General features: G+C 35.6%; 2 protein-coding genes across 3 annotated transcripts; one reads left to right on the plus strand and one right to left on the minus strand.

Moving 5' to 3' along the window:
• Positions 1-9,999: 9,999 nt before the first annotated feature.
• LOC121800926 (protein FAR1-RELATED SEQUENCE 5-like) lies at positions 10,000-12,207 on the minus strand. Its single transcript, XM_042200413.1, has 5 exons — positions 11,629-12,207; positions 11,404-11,547; positions 10,499-11,122; positions 10,319-10,426; positions 10,000-10,110 (listed from the first exon to the last, which is right to left on the minus strand). The coding sequence occupies exons 1-5, from the start codon at positions 12,205-12,207 to the stop codon at positions 10,000-10,002; spliced, it is 1,566 nt and encodes a 521-aa protein (XP_042056347.1).
• Positions 12,208-14,389: 2,182 nt separating this feature from the next.
• LOC121799331 (lysine-specific demethylase JMJ25-like) lies at positions 14,390-21,863 on the plus strand. Of its 2 annotated transcripts, none has more exons than XM_042198655.1 (13): positions 14,390-15,318; positions 15,415-15,527; positions 15,789-15,888; positions 15,978-16,131; positions 16,376-16,439; positions 16,520-17,249; positions 17,584-17,922; positions 18,528-18,869; positions 19,817-19,889; positions 19,981-20,066; positions 20,961-21,080; positions 21,262-21,373; positions 21,544-21,863. In XM_042198655.1, the coding sequence occupies exons 1-13, from the start codon at positions 14,566-14,568 to the stop codon at positions 21,549-21,551; spliced, it is 2,994 nt and encodes a 997-aa protein (XP_042054589.1). In that variant the 5' UTR covers positions 14,390-14,565; the 3' UTR covers positions 21,552-21,863. The 2 variants fall into 2 exon arrangements, with proteins under 2 accessions (XP_042054589.1, XP_042054590.1); XM_042198656.1 differs by having other exon boundaries at positions 14,391-15,318; positions 21,274-21,373.
• Positions 21,864-22,816: the final 953 nt, after the last annotated feature.

The raw sequence follows: 22,816 nt of genomic DNA on the forward strand, positions 1-22,816 counted from the left end.
TAGAAAAAGTCGGGGTATTACAGGTATCCCTAAACCCTGAACCCTCAATACACCACCGCCTTGCACATCAGCTTCATTATTCCCTGCTTGGTATACTGGTTTATCTGGACGGAGAGGAATAGCTGCAAACACCGCGGCATTTCTTTTCGTTCTTCACATGTTATTTGGCAGGTTGTTCGGCACCTGCGGACGTTGGTGGCGGCGGGTATGCTAGTCCCCCTTCATTGGCGCGGTTGCACCTCGTCCGTTGACTTCATGCCTTTGGCTCCTCCTCGCCGGCGAGTTCTACGGTCCCTGCAAATGCTTTGGCATCCACCCGACGATCCTTGGGTGAAGCTGAACACCGACGGGGCCTTTATCACCTCGACGGGACAGGCAGGCGATGGGGGAGTGGTTCGGGGCTCAGACGGTTCTCTCTTGGGGGCCTTTTGTACGCCTCTCGTAGCTGGGTCGGCCTTCGAGGCGGAGCTTTTAGCTCTTCTTCACGGGTTGACACTGGCTATGCAGTTCTCCTCGCAGGTTTGGGTCGAGATGGATGCAGCAGCAGTGGTTGCGGTGTTCAGTTAAGGACGCGGAGGAGCGGCGGATGTGAGACACCACATGTCTCGCATTCGCACTTTGATCTCACAGCTGCAGGTTATGTTCTCTCACATCTATCGAGAGGGCAACCGGGCAGCCGATTTTTTGGCAGGTAGGGGGGTCCAGACCCCTGCCATCACCTTCTTTGATGCAGATTCAACGCCTCGGTATTTGAAGTCGCTCGTGAGGATGGACCAGTTGGGCTATCCGAACTTCAGATTTAGATATCAAGATGGATGACTATTTCACATGGTTCGTGGTTTTGATCTATGGTTTTTTGTTTTCCTTGGGATCTTGCCATCTTTTGGCCATCATCCTTGTTTTTATTTTGATGTATTGCTTTGTTATGTTTGTTTTCTCGTTAGTTAGATGGGTAGTACCCGGTCTGTGGGGATACCAGAGTAGCTTTGTTAACTCTTGTGATTTGTATCTCTCGTGCGGATCGAGTCACTTTTGGGCTTGGTTGATGTATGTTCCTTTGATGTTTTTTGATATAGACAGGTTGGGGGTCTGCCTTAACCCCCCGCCGTGATGGTGTTTGAGAAAAAAAAATATGACCGATAGGTCAACTATGACCCCCATGCAACTTCGATTGCATGAGGCCATGATATTGGGCCTCCAAAAACAATTGGGGGTAGTGCCGTCGGATGAATAGTCTTCCACGAGGTATTTTTAGCCTTTAATTATGTAATTTTTAATTTTTAGGAGTTTAATTATGTAATTTTTAATTTGTAGGAGTTTAATTTTGTAATTTTTAATTTTTAGGATTTTAATTATCTAAATTTTATTTTTTAGGATTTTAATTATGTAATTTTTAATTTTTAATGTATTTTGTAATATTATTCTGGGTATTTTTATTGTATTTTAATTTTGTGGAAATGTTTTTATTTAAATTGAATAATGGAATGGTGGGACCTTTGTGCTCGTCATTGCGGAAGAGCACGGATGTGGGTGTTGTGCTCTTGCCTAAGAGCAGGCAGAAAAAGTGGGGTCGGGCCCACAACCGTGCTCGTTGGCAAGAGCACGGTTGTGGATGCTCTAAAACACTTGTTAGAATATTTTAAAAATAAAAAATTTAAATCCATGTCATTGCACGTATCAGCGTCCACAACATCATCTACGTCAGACACTTACACACGTCAGCACTCTACTTAGCCAGAATACCCGACTCGGGAAATCGGCACACGGGAGCAAAGTTCATGATTTTTTACACAACTTTTAAAGTTCACGGGAAAAACTAAACTATTATGAAAGTTCATGATTTTAGAAGCAATTTAGCCTTTTGTTTAAGACTAAGTTACAACTTAGTTTGACTGATTATTGATCTAAATAAAAAGAAATTTTTTTATTTTTTTTAGAAGTGAGTATTTTTTTTTCTTGTTCTTCGTAATATTATATAAGTTCAACTGTAATTTTTTAAAAAAGTATTGTCTTACAGAAAAATGCGTTCAATTTTGAAAGTGATTTGAAAACATTTATTCAGTTTTATTCATTAACTAGTTTTACACAATGCACGACTCATTTATATGTCCGTATATTTAAAATATGGATCTTATGTTAAAACATAATATTAACTGTAAAATCACAACCAACGTCATCATCCTAACAAAAGAAAAAACCCAAAACATGAAAATTATAGCAGTGTAGAAACCTGAATTATTATTCTTCTACATTCACTCCTGATGCGCCTAATAACTGAATAAGCAAAATATTTAAATCCTCGTGATTTCAAAAACAAAAAAAAGTGTTTATTTAGTACTCACTCTATTCCATAGTAGTGTAGTCATTTTGGCATTTTGGTACGTTCCATTGTACTGGAGTCATTTTCTTTTTTGGTAATAATCAACACATTTATTCTCACTTACTTTAATCTCTCTTACTTTATTTTCTCTTCATCCCTCTAACTTTTTCATTTCATATTTTATTCTTTCTTTACTTAACTCACTTAACACAATTTTCTTAAATCGTGTGCCGAAAAGAAATGCCTCAACTACTATGGAACGGAGGAAGTATAATCCAACTTGCTATCTCGTGCGGAATCGTTCACTGGAGCTTGTGCATATCCAATTTACTAATACCTACAACAACCATTTCAGGATATATCAACAAACAACAGTTCTGAAATAAAAAGATTCAAGGCATGCTCCTATGGATTAGAAAATACCTCTGTTTTTTAGACAAGAACTTGCAATTCCTGTTACTCCACCGATGGATCTGAATCTCAAATTTTCTAATTAATTACTCTTATCAAATCCTAAATATCTAGGAATGAGAATATATCACATACATGAGAGATTTCAAAAATCTCACTCAGGGGGAAAAAATTCTAGTGATTAAAAGTGGTGTAATCTAATTCTCATTCCTATATTTCACTTTAAAAAAAGCGCTAGATAGTGACGGAAATTAGTGGCGGCGGCTGCTAGCTCAACAATTAGTGACGGAAAAACGATTGAAAAGCGTCAGTCACTAAATAGTGACAGAATATCCGTCACTAAAGCGGAGCAGTCGCCTATGTTTTCTGTCATTGGGTGGATTAGTAGCTTTAGTGACGGAGTCCGTCACTAATATTTTTTATTGACAAGTTTTTTAATGACGGATCTGCCGAAACTTACTATGTCACTAATTAGGTGAAGAAATTTCACTAATTAGTGACAGATAATTTCGTCACTAAATAGCGAGTTTTTTGTAGTGTTTTATACTCCCTCCGTCCCCAAAGAATATACACTTTGGGTTCGGCACGAATTTTAAAGTAAATTTGGTAAAGTAAGAGAGATGTAGAGAGAAAAAATAATTAAAGTATTGTTAGTGGAGAATGAATCCACCTCATTAGAGAGAAAGAGTTTTTAAAATAAGAAAATACATATTTTTATGGAATGGACTAAAAAGGAAAGGTGTATATTCTTGTGGGATGGAAGGAATGGAATACTGATGGACTTGATTATTGATCCAAAGAGATACGGACTTGGTCTCTGATAATGGATTTCTGAATTGATTAACTAAGATCAATTTAATCATAGTCTATTTGGACATATTCACATTTGTTAGTGCCATTATCATAATTAATACTTGACATACTCATTCAAATTCATATGAGCTTCTTTTTAATTTAATTTATATTTCATGTTTAAAATACGTTATATCCATTAATTAATTTAAAGCTTGTTGCTAGCTTAAATTAATTAATTTTATCTCCTATAGTATATTCGAAGCCATTATTCATTTAGCTAGAATAAATTCTAATTAGGTTTCATATAATAATACCTTGTCCAAATTATCTCTGGAGAACAATTTCATCTTAGGCGCATCAATATATGATTATACAAAATAACCAATGTTTTAAAAACCAGACCGGACCGGCCGGTTCGACCGGTCGGACCGCGAACCGGTAGGTAGTCCGGTCCGGTTCATCCCTTTAAACCACCATTGCATTGAACCGTCGTGACCGGTGGAACCGGCTGGTCGGACCGGTTGGACCGTGAACCGGAAACCGGTTTTCTATTTTTTCCAAAATTTTTTAAAATTTGTTGTTGATAGAGGTTGAACTCATGACCTCTCTTCTAGTTAAGAAGACATCTACCACTCCGCCACATGGGCTCATTGAACAATTTGAACATTAAATATTTTTATACATTAACCATTAATTTTATCTACAAAAACTAATAATTCCTTTTAATTTTATTATTCTTTAATATAATTATTAATTATAATATATATAATTATCATCATTTATATTTTAATGATGCTCTACTTGCCCCCTATATTATTACTAGTACCATATAAGATTCATTATTTACAATAAATAAATTTTTTATATTACATACTTAATTTATATACCCTAGCTATTGACATTAATGAATAATCTTATCTAAACTAATTAATAAGTACTTAATTCGTATTTCATTATATATTATTTTATGAAATAAATTTTCTTAAATTAATATAAACATTATCTATTTTAATACATGAAATATTAAATTTTTTATCTAGACTAACTAATATTAAATATATATATATATATATATCTGAATATATTTACTAAATTTTAATATTATTTATATTTATACATCACTAATTATCTAAAAGGTTTAATGTTTTGTGATATATTATTAATTGTAAATCATTTACTAAATTTAATATATTTTTATATATATTTGCAACAGTAAAACGGTTAGACCGGTGGTTCGATCGGTTGGACCGGTTGAACCGTGAACCAGTAACGTCGCCGGTTCGCTTGCCGGTCCGGTTTTTAAAACATTGAAAATAACAATACTACACCTTCCCAAACACATTCTTTATGTAAACTCGAGTGTTGAATGTAATGGTTTTGAGGGCAATACATATAGATGTTAATAATTCAATCAAACTAAATAGATTTGTATTTGATTGATAGAAACCGCAAATCCTAACAAGAGACGCTATGGAGATTAAGGAGGTGGAACGAACAAAACTGTGGCTTCTTAAGGGTCTAGGAACTATTTAGGGTTGCATGCTTTTGATTGACGACCTTAAACTATGTAATCTACTTTCTTCAGAATGAATAATTGTGTGATTCCTCGTACTAACACGATTAATTGATAATCAAGTTGTGAAATTAATATTTATGGAATTTCATTCTTAGTCTAATTTGCACTCCTTGTTTATTTTCTTATTTATTTGTTTATGTCCAGCTTAATAAACCCAAAACCTATGTCTCCATGTAGCATTTGACGCCTATTATATGATAGTCAATTGTAATCCTTTTCCACGTGTTCGATATCATGGTACTGCCCTTTAACTATACTATTGCAGCATTTTATATTTGTAGTTAGTTTTAGTGCTACTAAAAAATGCATCACTGACCTTGAGGTGATGGTTTTCGAAATTGCAATGATCTGCTTCACAAAGATTCAGGAATCGAGATGTTGGGTATGGCTATTGCGGAGGAAGGAAAAAGACAAATGTTTATAAATGACCATGAATACTCAAGGGGCCTATAAATGATAAGTGATAAAGTAAAAGAGAAAAAAGTTGACATAAATGGATATGGATTATTTTTATGAGAAAGACAGAAAATGAAATACTCCCTCTGTCCTTGAAGAGTATGCACTATTTCCTTTTTCGTCCGTCCCCAAAGAGTATGAACATTCCAATTTTGGAAACTCTCTTCTCTTTAATGAGGTGAGACTAGGGATGTCAATCCCATCGGGTTTCGGGCCGGCCCTACTCTGGTTGTGAGTCAATCGGGTGCGGCTAATCGGGGTTGTAAAAGTTCAACCCTAACCCTAAGAGCTCGGGTTTCGGGCTAGCCCAGCGGGTTAATCGGGTTGCTACCGATAAGATTAACATGCGATCAATCTAATAAATAATGATGAAAATTAGTTATATTCATAAAATGTAAAATATTTAATATGATAAATTTGAGATATATGGTCAAACTCAATCATAAACATGATCAAATACTAATATTTGAGATATTTCGTGAAATTTTAATGCATGTTTTAGAAATTTAAATATATTTTAAGTGAATTTGAAGTTTTAATTTATTTATCAATTATTATATTAATAAAAATTCAATATATAATTTGTATATTTAATATAAAATTGAAAGTTAATTTTTTAGTTATCTATATTATAAAATTAATCAATGAAATGTCGAATTAGGAGTAAAAAACAGAATAATAGAAAATTTTTCTGATTTTCGGGCCATCACATCGGGTTTTCGGGTCTAGCCCTAACGGGTCGCGAGTTAATCGGGTGCGGGCTAATCCGGTTTTAATTTTATCGGGCTAGAAATTTCCAGCCCTAACCCTATATATTTGGCGGGCTATTCGGGCCAGCCCACGAGTTCCGGGCTAAATTGACATCCCTAGGTGAGACTCATTCTCTACTAACAATACTTAAAAATTTCTCTATCTCTCTCTCTCTTACTTTACCAATAATGCATTAAAACTCATGTTAAACTCAAACCCAAAGTTCATACTCTTTGGGGAAGGAGGGAGTATGACATATTTCTATGGGACAGAGGAAATAGTATTTATTTAATTAGGTAGGAGCTCAGTACTTATACTCCCTCTATCCCTTGTTGAGTGATTCATATTTCTTTTTAGACTTCCTAAGCTAAGTCAGTTCTTACTACTTTATTCTTTCCACTTAACTAACAAAACATCATTTTTTAAATCCTGTGCTGAAAATAAAATAACTCACTTAGTGAGGGACGGTTGAATTTCTGCACTTGTTGTCTTTCATAATAATAGAGTCATTTCATTTTTTATTTTTAACAAAAAATAATCCTCTATTTCTATAAAATATGAATTTATAAAAACACGATCTTGACAAGGCCATCCGCATCCCTATCTCTTATCCGTCTCTTAACCGTCTCATCTCTTCACTATTCATGGGCCCCACTATACTTTTCACCCCATCTCTTAACTAAGAGACAACACCTTCATACCTCCATCTCTTAACCGTCTCTTAACCATCTCATCCCTTAACTATTCATTCAATTTCATTTTTTATTTTTATTTCCAACAAATTCAATTAATAAAAACACACTTCATTAAATAAAATAAATTACAACTTAAATATTCTAAAAAAATAAAAAAAAGCACATAATTAAAATCTTAAAAAAAATTAAAAATACATAATTTAAAATCTTCCGCTCACTCTCTCTAAATTCAAAATCTCAAAACTCAAAGAAGCAGAAGAAAGAGTTGTCTAATGACGATCATGTGCGTCTACTGGTTGCCAAATTTTACCCAAATGTGCTCCATTAGATCCTCCTGGAGTTGGGCGTGGGCGGTAAAATCACGTGTCCTTGCCCGAACAGACAGCCGCTCTTGCAAAGACGGATACACTCCACTGCGAGGCGGACTACTTGTGGTAGAGCTTCCCGGGGTTTCAAGGTCGAACCAATTTTTCGCCTCATGTCCTTCGTCAGTGACAATCATGTTGTGCAAGATTATGCACGTATACATGATGTTGACCATATTCTCCATAAACCACGTACGAGCCGGGCTTTGATAATGTTGAATCGAGCTTGGAGAACCCCGAACGCTCTCTCAACATCCTTGCGAGCAGCCTCTTGCTTCTGCGCAAAAAGAGTCTATTTTTCCTTCATCGGTCCGTTGAACGTCTTCACGAAGGTTGGCCACTTCGGATAGATGTCATCGGCAAGATAGTACCCCATTTTATACTAGCGGTTGTTAGCGATGAAGTTGATGGCCGACGCTTTACCATTCAAAACTTAGCTGAAGAGGTCAGATTAGTTGAGCACGTTGACGTCGTTATTCGATCCGGGGACCCCGAAATACGCATGCCAAATCCATAGCCGGTAGTCGGCAACGGCCTCGAGTATAACGGTGGGGTGGGTGCCTTTGTGGCAGCTCGTGTATGACCCCTTCCACGCCACAGGGCAATTCTTCCATTGCCAATGCATGCAATCGACGCTGCCAAGCATCCCGTGGAATCCGTGCACTTGTTCGTGAAGTCGGAGCAGAAACTGACTATCTGCGGTGCTTGGCTTCCGGAGAAATTCGTCGGTGAAGGCTGCCCGGACGCCTTTGCAGAAGTTCATCAAACACAGTCTCCCAGTGTTTTCCCCAATGTGCAGGTATTCGTCGAACAAATCTGTCGTTTGTCCAGTAGCAAGCTGACGAATTGCTGCAGTACATTTCTGGAGAGTCGTGTGACTGGGACGGCCAACGGCGTCGAACCCTTCTTGGAAGTACTCTTCCCGGGCTGCCAATGTATTTGTGATATGCATAAATAACGGTTTCCGCATGCGGAAACGGCGACGGAAGTGGGTCTCTCCCCATACCGGGTTCTCACAGAAGTAATCGCGTACCAACCTTGCGGTGGCTTCCTCCCGGTTACGATGGATGTAAATCTGAGATCACCTTTGAGGTGCCGCGGCTTCCTCCTCCTCCCTACGTCGATCTTCTTCTAGCGATTCTTCCATGAATGGATTAAATTTGGGAGAAGAATAATGTTTTGAGATGAAGAATGTAGAGTGTTTGAGTGAGAATAGAGAGTTTTTTTATGGTGGATTAATTTGTGGGAATGATTTGATATTTATAGAAGTGATTGGGGGCTTAAAAAAAAAAAAAATAAACAATTTGTAAAAAACGGCTATAAACATCTAGTATATTTTTGGGATTTTTTTTGAATTTTTCCTGATTTTTAAAAAAAAGCCAAAAACATTTTCAACGGAAATTAAAACGGACGAACCAACGCTCGCCACGCGCCCAACGCGCGTGGCGAGTTGTCTCGCGCGCTGCCTCTCCGCGGCGAGCAAGGGACGGGCTGGGGACGAGACGGAGCCTGCATCGCTGTCTCGATGCGGTCTCGTCTCTCCGAGACAAGATAGAGCCTGCATCGAGACGTGATGCGGGTGCTCTTTAGCTTTTCAATTAATTTTTTTTATCTTAAAATCGGTGTAGGGTCAAAATAAGACACGTGGATGTGGGAATATTTGTGTGGAGTATTAAATTCCTCCCCCGCCTATAGTTATAGTTAGTCGACTTCTGGAATTCCACAGTTATTTTTGGGAACGGATCCCCTGCTGTGGAGAAATCACAGCAGGGGCTGCTGTGCTCAAAACGCAGCGTTTCGGAGTTGGGGAACGGCGTCGTTTTGTGTTTTCACAATTCAATTGACAGTTTCTTCCATGTTTTCATTTCAATCTAATTCCTCTCTCTTTCTGATTTTTTTCTTTATTGGAAACTAAATCAATTTAATAAAAACAAGAAATCTGATGTTACGTGTACAAATCCAATTATAAACTAAACTAATCTGTGAAGGAGTTACAGAATTGTATTTGGTTAATTTGTATAAGGCAATGGGGTATGTATACTTGCGATTCAGACCAAATGTTCCAGGTAATGCATACCAAGTGTTCGAAGAAAAGACCAAGAGAAGTAATTTACTTGGGATTTATTTAGAAATTTAAAAAGTCCTGCCTACATTCATACAATATTTGTTTCATAAGTCCTGCCCACAACACTATTTTTTAGTAATAGCCAATCATATACAAACAAAATGATAGTAAAAAATAATGATTCCTTGTTCGATAATAATATATATTTCCCAATTTCATTTATAAAATATGCAATATATGGTTTGGGAAATGAGATACATATGTCCGTCCATGGAACGAATAAGTAGTTCTCTGATTTTTCATTTCTAAAATAAGTCTTCTCCCATTTCTCCAATAAGTCAGACTGAAATAATCCAAACAGAGTAGATGTTTAAAACATTAATACTCCATTCATAGTTAACATTAGATATAACAATTATAATTCGGCACTTTAAGAGATGCTACATCAAAAATATATATTCAAATGCATGAGATATCTATTATATCAAAAAAACAATTATAATTCAACACTTCAAGAGATGCTTACATCAAAAATATATATTCAAATGCATGAGATATCTATTATATCAAAAAGTACAAGCATGAATTTCAATGATCTTGATAGTTGATGCTAGATGTGCCTCCAGAGCTCCATTTAGTGCTGCATCGAATAATTGGATCAATGAAACATGTGCATGCTAAGAAGAAAAGATATAGTTTATAGAGGGGCACAACTAAGAACAAAGAATAAAAGAGGGTACCATCTCGGACTTAAGCTTTTTGTTCTACTGGAATGTGTTCCATCAACATAATATAAGGTTTGATCTAATGGTGCCTACATTAAAAAACAGAAAAATATAAATTGCAACAAATTACACCCAAAAGTTGTAGTATAAGTAGTCATACCGTTAACAATTCAGTTAAACTTAAATAATTTCCAGTCCTTTCAAGGCATGCATTAGATGTTGGAAGTGCCGGACTAGCAATATGCAATGAATTTTGTGCTCCAACAACCTACAGTTATTACAAAATATGTAATTAGCTAACTCATTTTCAAATCTATAACAATATAAAAATTCTACTTACTTGTACTTTATGATTTGGTTTCCTTCGTTTTGGTTGAAGTTCTACCCAACTCTTCAATCGTTTAGAACCTTTTGAACCAACTTTTTTCTTGAATGCTTTTGATACCATCATATGAGAGACAACTGAGGAAATCTTCGCATTGTTCCTATTTTCTTGGTCATCTTCTTTTGAACACATTTCCATTACCTTTTTATAGAGACCAGGCATCGTTTCATGCACCAAGGAGAAGGTTGATTGGTGAACAGAAGCTTCATTAGCCAACCTTATAAGCATTTGACATAGTCTCCTATACCGCTCAACACTTTGAAATTCAGAATTTTCTTCAACTTCATTGCCTACATAGTCGTGCACTACACTAGTTCTAGCTTCTCTTGTCCATCTTTTAAGAATATAATTCTCTAGAAGCAACTTCACGTCTAACACATCAAACACTTTCACAGAATGACAACATATCAATCCTATAATCTCAAACCTTCGACAACTACAGTGAATCATCTTTGTACTAGGATCATAGGTCACCCTCCATTCTCCATCATGATTGATTAGTCTGATGACATATTCGAATAATGATCCTGACTCATCTTTATGCTCTATATATGCAGCTGCAAACAAGATGAACTCATTCTGAAATAGATCAAAAACGGATGCAGTATAGATCTTAGAAAGTTGTTGTAACATGGGAGAACTCTCCAACCTCAACCTAGGCAATTTTTGGCGTGCCTCAAAATCACACTTTAGTTCGCTATACCGTTTATCCTCCAGACACGCTCAAAATTCTTTAAAAATTGTGCAATGTTTAAGTTGGGCATGGTACAATTCTTGATAGCAGAATTGACACTTTCACTAAGTTGTGTGCTTCTCATACCAAGGGTGAAGGCTTTTATATAGCAAAATGCCCATTTTGCCTTCACGCTGTACATATGTTTCAACCACATGTTGTCATGGAGATTAAACTGTGTCAATAAGTTACTCCAAGCCTCCTCAAACTTGGCCTCATCCTCAAAGCCATATATACACCTTTTAAAATCTGTCAAGAAGCACGATCCTTCCTTCATAAGATTTCCCAAGTGTTTGATTCCATTTTGCATTAAGTGTCATGTGCATAATCCATGAAATGTATCTGGCATTACCTCGTGCAAAGCTTTTGCCATAGCTTGATCTTGATCGGTAAAGACAATCAGAGGCATTTTGTGTTTGTGTGCCTCCAAAAAAGTTTCAAACAACCATTTAAATGAAGCTATTGTTTCATCATACAAAAGTGATGCACCGAAAATCACAGCTCTTCTATGATGATTGAAACCTGAGAACACGGCAAGGGGCCTATTATCACGATTAGTACAATAAGTGGTATCTAATGACATAACATCGCCAAAGTACTCATAGTCAGTCAATATTCTTACATCTGCCCAAAAAACATTAGTTATATGCTCTTCCATATCCATTTGGTTCGCATGATAGAATGATGGATTTTTGGATAGCTTATCTTGAAAGTATTTCAATAGGCAACCGACTTCACCATATACCATGCTTCTTTGTCTCTCAGTACGAAGATAATTCTTAGCATCCAATATAGTGTAACCAATGCCATCTCTTCCTCCAACTTGTCTGCTCATCAAATTAAAAGAAGATTTCTGATTGAGCCCAATATCATCTGCCAAATCTATCTCATGGGCTTGAACTTCTGTAATGCGACGTTGAGAAGATAACATATGTACTGTCTCGGGGAGATGAAGAGGATGGTTATGCTCTTCGATAAACTCTTTTACTTTATACATACCATTCACATAAGTCACCCCTAATCTTACTTTACAATCTGTTCGAGTCTCAAGTCGAGGATTTTTTCTCAATGAATCTCTTTTGTCTTCTTGACGCACTCCTTCCTTACAACAAACATATTTATATGATGTTGTTCGACCCGTTTTTTTGCATTTGTTAAAATAATGTTTCCTAACTCCGAATCCAGCTTTTCCTCCGTATTGAACCCAAAACATCCAAGCATCATCTAAGCTATCAAATTCCATACTAATTCTAGGCTTAAAATCAGTATCTGGACTGTTCATAGTGACAAATTATTGCAAAAGTCTGTAAAAGCCACAAAAAGAAAATGTATAAGGACACGAAATCACAGAATATATGCAATGTTATGTTCCTCTCAATATTAGATATCAAGCTCCATAACAATCAAAACCAATAATATATTCATGAGAAGATAAATTTAAGAAAATAGAGTATTTCTCTACAAAATGTCTCCATCCCCACAAAACATTAATAATAGACAAATGTATAGATGATTTTACATTTAAATTGAACACCTGATGCTTATCAGCAATGAGAAGCTTTGAGAAAAAAAAGAAAATTGCATAGAGAAAAAGGAGAGCAGAAGTCGCGCGTGCCTTGTTGGTCGGAAGGGATCACCTCATACCTAATATACTACATTTCTTAATACACTATTAAAAATTTGACAAATGGATCTCATTTTATGGAAATAAAAGTTATTGCATTCCATGTGGATTTTCTTTATAATAAAAAAATAAGGACTTCAATTCCAACTTTCCTAATATATCTTCTACTACGCTAATACAAAAATAATAAAATTCAACTTTCCCAAATTTCATTAATTTTATAATTAAAATATAATAGAAATAAAATAAATAATGATAATAAAATTATCGCCAAGTCGTATAAGATAGGATGTGCCTAGTATTTAACATTTAAAGTTATTTTCTACTTATTACAATATGTGCATTTTATAAATTAAGTTTGTATAAGTATCAATTATATTATAACGAATCATCAAAATATTAGTAATTTAGTATTATTAATTTACGCAAAACTTGTATCAATTTTATTAAAATGAATCATCAAAATATTAGTGCTATTAATTTACACAAAACTTGTGTCATCGTGCATATGGCCTTTTCTATTGTTTTTTCAATTTTTATTATATTATTTAAAATATAATATAATATTTTTTCCCATTTTCTGTATAGCTCATAAGTATAAACAATTTTATTAGTATTCATTTTATTCAACGAATATTATTATTTCAGTTAATTATTCATACTTTTTAAATAATTTTTTTAAAGATGGTAATTGCTCACAATTTTTATCACTACTATAGCATAAAATAGACATATGAGCAGTTTTTATAAAAATAAAAAGGACTAAAATTTCAATATTCTTATATTGAAAAAATATGTTTAGTTCTTTATTTTCAATATAAAAAACAATGAAATTTGGAAAAAGTGAAATTTTATTTTAGATTAGCGTAGTAGATGATGTATTAGGAAAGTTAGAATTGAAATCTTATTGTTTATTGATATAGAATATCCACATGGAATGCAATAACTTTTATTTCCATAAAATGAGATTCATTTGTCAACTTTTTAATAGCGTATTAAGAAATGTAGTATACTATGTATGAGGTGATCCTTTCTGCTTTTCGGTGGGGAAGAATAAGATGAAAAAGTTAATGATTCAATTTCTATATTCTAATATACAGAAAAAAGAGGGAAACGAAAATATTCAAAGTAGTGTATTTGGGAAGAGAGAGGAAGTGCAGAAAATTAAAACGTTATAGCACTTTTTTACTATTGAATTAAGCATGCAATACGGCGTTGTTTGGTCTTTTATTTTCTTCGAGCAGTATGCATTACATTTGGTCTGAATCACAAGCAAACATACCCCATTACCTTATATAAATTAACCAAATACAATTCCGTAACTCCTTCACAGATTAGTTTAGTTTATAATTGGATTTGTATACGTAACATTAGATTTCTTATTTTTATTGAATTGATTTAGTTTCCAGTAAAGAAAAAAATCGGAAAGAGAGAGGAATTAGATTGAAATGAAAACATGGAAGAAAGTGTCAATTGAATTGTGAACACACAAAACGACGCCGTTCCCCAACTCCGAAACGCTGCGTTTTGAGCCTAGCAGCCCCTGCTGTGATTTCTCCACAGCAGGGATCCGTTCCCGTTATTTTTAGGAGGGAAAACTCACAACTCGTTTGGTTTCTCTATGCAGAGTGGAGATTGTCTCTAGAAATTTGTTGATCTCGTAATATGGAAAGCGAGGAAGTGAAGGTTGAAGAAGCTCATGCTTCAATGTCGAAAGACGAAGCAATTTTGGTCGAAATTAACGGCGAAATCGATACCCTAAAGAAGGAGCAATCGCTTACTGAAAATTTCTATGTCAGGAAGAGACGCCGGCTTGGAGTGAATCACGGCGAAGATTGTGGGGAAAGTAACGGTCTCGTCGTGAAAACTGGAGGATCAGAGCGACGGATGGTGACTTACGTGAGACGCGGTAGGGTGAAGAGAGAGAAATGGGAAGGGGATTTGGATATGAAAGAGAATCGCTACGATGTCGGAGACAACGAAAATTGTGTTTCTTCTTCTTCGTATGCAGAGTGTAGTAGAGGGGGAAAGATGGAATTAGGGGATAATGTAGCTGGAAAGGAAGAGGGGAATGATTCGGAGAAGGAAAGGAGGAAGGTAGAGGGTGAAGGGTGGTGCTTGGGGGTTAGACAGGCAAGGATAAAGGCTATGGAGAAGATAAAAACAGTGTTGATGAATGTCAGTGATGATAAAGAGGATGTGTTATCAAATAGGGGGAAGAAGGGGATTCACAGAAAGATGAATAACAATGGAACTTCACTTGAAGATAATGAGGTCGGAGCTAAAATAGACCAAATGGAGGATGAGAAGACTAAGCTGAGAAGGAGTATGCGTTGTAAAGGGAAGGGGAAGGGTGAAGGAGAAGAGCTAAATGAAAGTGTTGCAAAGACCAGAGTTGGACGGAAAAAGGATGATAATGTAGGCTGAGTTTTCCTAGTCATGTGTTAATTTCCCTTCAGTTGTGGTTACTTTTGAGCAGTCATTTTATGGTCATTTGTTGCATTTCTGTTACAGGGGTTTCTGGAATCAACGATGTGTCACCAATGTCAGAGAAATGACAAAAGAGAAATTGTTCGGTGCACTAGATGTAAGACGAAGCGGTATTGCATTCACTGTATAAAGACCTGGTATGCTGATGTTATTCTTATATAAGCATATACTGCTCCTTGCTGGCTTATTGCATTTGTTAAAGATTGCATCACCAAAGTTTACATTTACCATTAATCGGAATACTATCATTTGGGTGAAGATAAATAGCACACTATCACTATTTGACACAATTTATATGGAACACTATCTTTTCAGAAAGATAGTTAGCATACTATTTTTCTTTGATAAGAGGACTTGTACTTGCCATTCTACAATCTTCATTTGCCTTTGTTTCATAGGTACCCTGACATGCCAGCTGAAGCTTTTGCAGAGGCGTGTCCTGTTTGTCAACTGAACTGCAATTGCAAATCATGTTTACGCATGGAAGTTCCTATTGAAGTTTGTGTCTAATTTTTCTCTGATATTTGTTTCTTTTATTCTTTCTTTTGTTATCTTTCTTATGCTTCAAATGCACTTTCTGCTTGTAGACTGCTGCCAAGATTAAGGAGAAGTTGAACTTCAAAGTTGGCGATGAGCAGAAGATTCAGTATTCTAAGTACATGATAAAAGTTCTCCTGCCATTTATTGAACAGATTAACAAAGAACAAATGATAGAGAGAGAACTCGAGGCTAAGATTCAAGGTTTTCAATCTTATATATTTTTCTTCCTTGAGATATTTTAGATGCTGTAACTTTGTGTGGAATAAAAATTCCTGATTCCTGAAGTATGTTGGATGCTCGTTGTATGAGCTCTTAGAGATAATATTTATCTGGTGCTTTTTTGGAAGAATGGTGAGTTTTGATATTGTTCTATTACATCATAAAGATAGTTAATCAAAGCTTGTAGTGGCTTCATACTAGATTTAACATTTTACTGGCTTTGCAGGAGTATCAGTTTCAGACACTAAAATCATTGAAACAGCAATGGGTGCAGATGAGCGCATTTATTGGTATGTTTTAGGAAGAACTTTTAATCATGTCATAGCTTCCAATAATTTCTAAGTGGTTCAGTTTGTCCATGATGATGCAGTGACAACTGTCGAACTTCTATTGTTGACTACCACAGAAGCTGTCCACGGTGCTCCTATGACCTCTGCCTTACTTGTTGTCGAGAACTTAGGGATGGGCACTTGCAGGGAGGTGAAAAAGGACCATCTTTTAAATATGTCGACTATGGGTATGATTATCTGCATGGTGGAAAAAAGAGTGTTCAGGCTTCGACAATGGAGAATAAGTTGGATGATAGTCCCTGTTCTCCATCACAATGGAAATTAGAGGAAAATGATGTCATTTTGTGTCCCCCTAAAACCAAGGGAGGCTGTGGTGAAGAAAGTTTGGTATTGAATTGCTTGTTACCTGATGATTATGTTTCAAATTTACTTGTGGAAGCAAAAAAAATATTTGATGCGCCCAAAATTAAATGTGCCCCTGAATGCCTCGAGAGAAGCTGTTCCTGTTCAAAATTCTTGAATGGAGATGATTTCATGGCCCAAAAGACATGTAAAGCAGCCTCGCGAGAAGATTCTAGTGACAATAATTTATACACTCCGTCAGCTGTAGACATTGAGCATGGGGATCTAAAACATTTCCAGTGGCATTGGTCAAAGGGTGAGCCAGTAATAGTGAGCAATGTACTGGAAACTACCCTTGGCTTGAGTTGGGAACCTATGGTTATGTGGCGTGCCTTCCGACAGGTTAAAAACCTTGACCACGATACACTTCTCGATGTGACTGCTATTACATGCCTCGATTGGTGTGAGGTATGTTTATGTCTTCTGCTGCAGTTTAAAACATTTAGAATAATTTGATAATAACAACATTGTTGATATCAATGCAGCATATCTGTAAACTATTACATGGACAAGTGTATGTTACTTCTGTCAGTTCCTTAATGTATCTTGATTTCATTTCAATTTTTTTATCTGTATAATTTTCTACTATTAATTACTCCTCCATCTGTTTGGTGTGGGCTGGTATTCCTCAAAGTTGCTTCTGAATGACATTTAAACTTAAATTTTATGTGCTTTCTTGATATATGATTCTTGATATATGATCGAGTGGCTTGTCTTTTTCTTTATTATTTGCTACTTGTAGGTGGATGTGAATGTTCGACAATTTTTCAATGGGTATTCGGACACATATAAGTCACAATTTGATGATCAGGGGTGGCCTCAAATACTAAAACTGAAAGACTGGCCTCCATCTACATTATTTGAGAAGTTGTTGCCTCGCCATGGCCTTGAATTTATAAGCTGCTTACCGTTTAAAGAGTATACACATCCTGAAGAAGGACACTTAAATCTTGTAACTAAGCTTCCTTCACAGTCTATTAAACCTGATATGGGGCCAAAAACCTACATAGCTTATGGATTTAGAGAAGAGCTAGGGCGTGGAGATTCTGTAACAAAGCTTCACTGTGATATGTCTGATGCGGTATGTGCTCACTTTTCTTATATCAGTAGCTTGAGTTTTCAGATCATAGTTTAGATCGTAGGCCTGTAGCTTATTCTCCTTTCTCCATTTTGCCCACTTGAGCAATTATATAAATAGTTTTCTTTCTGTTTGCCGGCTACTCTTTGGATCATCTTTTTCCTACTTCTGATTGACATTAAAGGCATGAATTTATGAGTCATACAACGTTATTAAGAGTTACAATGATAGCAAAACATACTCCCTCTGACCCATACAAATAGGCTACTTTTTGTCATTTTGGTCCGTCCCATAAACATAGATAATTCTATTTTTAGTAACTTTTTTCTCTAATGAGGTTCCCATTCTCCACTAACAATACTCCCATCACTTTTTCTTCCTATCTTTCTCCTACTTTACCATTGTGCATTAAAATCCGTGCCATTCTAAGATGTGCTATTTTTATGGGACGGAAGGAGTATTATATAATTGACCTTGTTCAAAACAATTTAAATTGCTTCAAGATGTTTGTTGTTATGCGGTATACTTGATATTTGAAGGAACACCTGATTCCATATTGTGCTAAACTTTGCCTACGTCTCTGCTTATTCTAATTTCATGCACATTAGGTTAATGTCTTGACACATATAAAAGGAGTTTCAATTCAACCTAAGCATCTTGATAAAATCAAAGAAGTCAAAGCAAAACATGCTGCTCAAGATCAAATGGAGATTTTTGGAGTTGTTCAGATGGAAATTGATGAACAAGTGAAAGCCAACATGAACAATCAGATACAACTTTCTGGAGGAAAAGTGGATGTAGGTCTCAATTTGTGTAGTGGTAGTCTTGATGATGCGGAGAGTGGAGCTCTTTGGGACATCTTTAGGAAACAAGACGTTCCTAAACTAGAGGAGTATCTCAAAAGGCACTTCAATGAGTTCAGGCATATCTATGGCAATCTGCTTCCAGAGGTAATTTAAGAAAATCAACTTCAATCCAATTTTATTGTATAAAAGTTTGAGGTGATAGAACTAATAATACATTTAGTTGTAATGTGCTGATTTGGTTCTGTTTAATGGTACTTGAGAAGTTTGATCATTCTGATCATATTTGCGGGGGCAATATTTTCATGTAATTAAAATGAAAGTCAAATTCATCCATGGTGATTATTATTTTGGATGGATAAAAAGAAGTAATTACAGTTGATTATTGTCTTGTCGACATTCTCTCCTTTCCCATGCACTGAGAAATAATATGTAGTAGCACCTTCTGATTGTTTTCAAGATGATGTTTCCTTTACAGTTGAAATACCATCATATAGTAGTGATGATTTTGAATCTGTATGTAACTTGTACTGCTCTTATGTATCCAGTTCTCCACTTTATCCCATCTCTTCTCTTTTTATTAAGTATTTCAAATTTATTGAATGGATGAATTTGTGTTTTCTGGTATTCTGTCTTAAGAACATAAGGAGAGCTAATTTTGTTGCAATTGCTTGTTGGAGATACTTAATTCTGTGAAAGAAGCAAACTTATGGCAGCGTATTCTCAAGAATTTCCTCCTAACAATGCTATCGTTTTTGTTTTATCAGTTGAGTACTTTGGCAAATTGTTGTTTCATTGCTTGTCCTCTGACTGAGTAGGCCACTACAATTATGTTAAAATCTCATTAATTAGCTTGTTAGTTACTTGAGGTGGTAGGAAAAATCAACTGCATGTATACCGTGCGGCAAGTGGATATCAAATTCCTGGTAATGAGTTATGCTGAATGGGTGATAGGTTTCTCTTTAATACTTTAAACCTAAATTTGCAAGCTAGTAGCTTGTTGGGAAAGTGAAAACTCTTTTGCCAATTCAGCACTTATAAGAATCCTATTGACCACTACGTGATAATCACTTGTGACTGCCTTGTACTTTCAGGTTATCCATCCAATTCATGACCAAACTATTTACTTATTAACAGAGCACAAAAAACGACTTAAGGAGGAATATGGTCAGCCTTTTCATTTTTGAACTTGTTTGCCTTTTTAAATCACCTTATATAGAGGCTTTCTTGGTGAGTTTTGTTTGTGTGCGCTTTCTAGGAATTGAACCATGGACATTTATACAGAGGTTAGGAGATGCAGTCATTATACCAGCGGGCTGCCCTCATCAAGTCCGAAATTTGAAGGTACTCTAGTTATCTTTGGTATATTATTTCTTCTGTTGCTGTTTGTATGGTAGTCAAGAAGTCATTAATCTGCCTTGTGACCCTTAAGAAGATAGTTATAGGTCAGATCCAGAAACTCTAGCTGTTTCAATAATCTTTCTTGCTGTATGAACATGCTCAGTTGATGAAGTAGTGGAGTGATGAATGTATGGCTATTTATTGTATTTAATTTTTGTGACGGAGTACGACCTCACCTTTTTTGCTCATTTGCAAGCTTCCAAACTTGTCCCGTTAATCATATCGTTCATTCAGTGCAAGACCACATGTTTAATGTTGTATCAGCACCTTTAATCTAAAGCCTACTATGCATCTTGTAGGGGTATTAGGGTAGTGAGTATAGCATAGGAGACGTGATCAGCTGCAGGAGAGCATAAAACCAACCTGGTCCTTAATTGACTAGAATGTCTTAGGATTGAGTTGGTAAAATCCAAATCAAGTTAGGAGTAGCTCTTGTCCTTTTTTTGATCTCTCTGTCCCTTTTTATTGCTTTTATTTTATTAATTCTTGCTTCCCCATCTTACATCCACTTTTAGCGTTCTCTTCTTAGGAGGTTTCCATCCAAACTGCCTCCCTTTGGGTTCGACCCCTAATTACTATTTCTGACGTTGTTCTATTGCAGTTTAGCCTAAAAATCACGTCTCATCTCCCTGCAAGATGCATATTTGCATCGCTTCATTTTACAACATTTAGTTTTTGTGATGCTTTCTTAGTTTCTTATGTAAATATAATGTACGTACAAAGGATTTTGTGGTGTGATACTAATAGTGTGTGCTTATATGCAGAAGTGTACTTCTCAAATATAAATGTACTGGAACTTCCAGAAATGAATTATGTTTCACGTTTTATCTTGTGCAGTCTTGCACTAAAGTCGCGCTTGATTTTGTGTCGCCTGAAAATATTCCTTCGTGCTTTCAACTGACTGAAGAGTTTCGTCTGCTTCCCTTGGATCATCGGGCTAAGGAAGACAAGCTGGAGGTTTGATTTCTTTTTTTCCAATTCCCTCAAGTTGTTTTAGCTACCTGTTTCGGGCTATCCCATTTTGGGGTGGCACTACACGCAAACTAAAATTTTATTACACGTAAATCTGTTGCAAGGTAAATCTTTGAAGCAATACCATCTTTGAAGTAAACATGTACATGTGTTGATAAAAAGCTAGGCTCGTTTGCAGGTGAAGAAAATGTTGATTCATGCAATGAGGAGCGCTGTGGATGATGTGAACGGAGTCGAGTCATCACAGCCTGTAAAGGGAGTCAAGTCATCCCGTACTGGTAATAGTCGTCACAAACCTCGTCGTAATTGTTTCTTTCTTAGAGTATGTTTTGCTTTATACTCTGTTTTGGTTATATCTCTCATCTATTTGTTTTGTAGTTAGTTCGAATTCATTTTTAAAAATTCTGCAACAGTTTGCATCTATTGATTTTTATATTGTTGATTTTAGGTAATTAAGTTTGGGAAGAGAGTAGTTGGATACAATATTGACCAACATCCTTTTGTGTGGTGATGGAAGACTCCTTTTTGGACTCATCGGTCATCAAAGTATATGCTAAGTTTCACTACTAATGTTAGTCTTCTCTACTTGAATGATTGATGGTGTTTTGGTATTTACTCTTTTGGTTCAGTAATAGTATTTTTTGTACATTAGTGGTTGAGTTTTTCCATAGGATTAATTACTGAAATTATTGTTGGCAAACGAGTCTAGCCAACGGCCAGCCTAATTTTGGGCCCAACTTACATTAGGCTAAGGCCTGAATTTCCATTTGAGCTGTGGGCAATGGCCCAGCCCAAAACATGCCTTATGCCCTAAAAACCTAACTGGCCAAAAATATGCCCTAAAAACCGACGCCTCTAGTTTCAAGTTAGGGTACAAAAATATTTCACCGCAAATTGGTACAAAAATTTTAAAGTTTGCATAAAATACATAAAAAGTTTTATTAGTATTTTAAGTTAATATATTTTGGTTAAATATTTTAAATCCTGTTAGTTTTATTAACTACTATCTAACTTTTCAGCAAAATCATAAAAGAATTGGAGAATTCTTTTCGAGTTATCTCACTATAATTGAGTTATTTCATTTTTTGACAAAAAAGCAACCCATTTCTTTTTTTATTTCATTCTCTCATACTTTATTCTCTCTTTATTTAATTCACTTAAAAATATATTAAATCGCATACCACAAAAAAAAACACCTCTACTAAAAATGGAGTACCAATTATGGACTTCAGTTTTTTTTAAACTCTGCCAAAGGTCAGCAAAGCAATTTATTTTCCTACTCAACACCATTGATAGATACTTTTATAACATTGATAAAATATGGAAGACAAAAAAAGAAAAAGGAGATTTAAGTATGGAAAATAAGATCCACCTCATTATAGAGACAAAGTTAGCTAAAATAGAAGTGATCTACTCCCTCCGTGTCCCACTCAAAGTGTCCACCTTTATTTTTAGTTTGTCTCACTTAATATGTCCCCTTTTCATATTTAGAAATAAATTTATCTTTCATCTCTCCTCATTAAAACACCGAGCTACCTTTCCTTCTCTATTATATTAGACTAAATATTTTTTTTCTAAAACTCCGTGTCACTCAAGATTGTGGACATCTTGAGTTAGACGGATGTAGTAATTTTGTAAGACAGTTAAAAATAAAAAATAAAAAATCTATTTTATGGGATGGATGGAGTATACAAGACAAACATAAAATAAATTACCTCTAA

Source organism: Salvia splendens, chromosome 4 (assembly GCF_004379255.2).
Source record: "Salvia splendens isolate huo1 chromosome 4, SspV2, whole genome shotgun sequence".
NCBI lineage: Eukaryota > Viridiplantae > Streptophyta > Magnoliopsida > Lamiales > Lamiaceae > Salvia > Salvia splendens.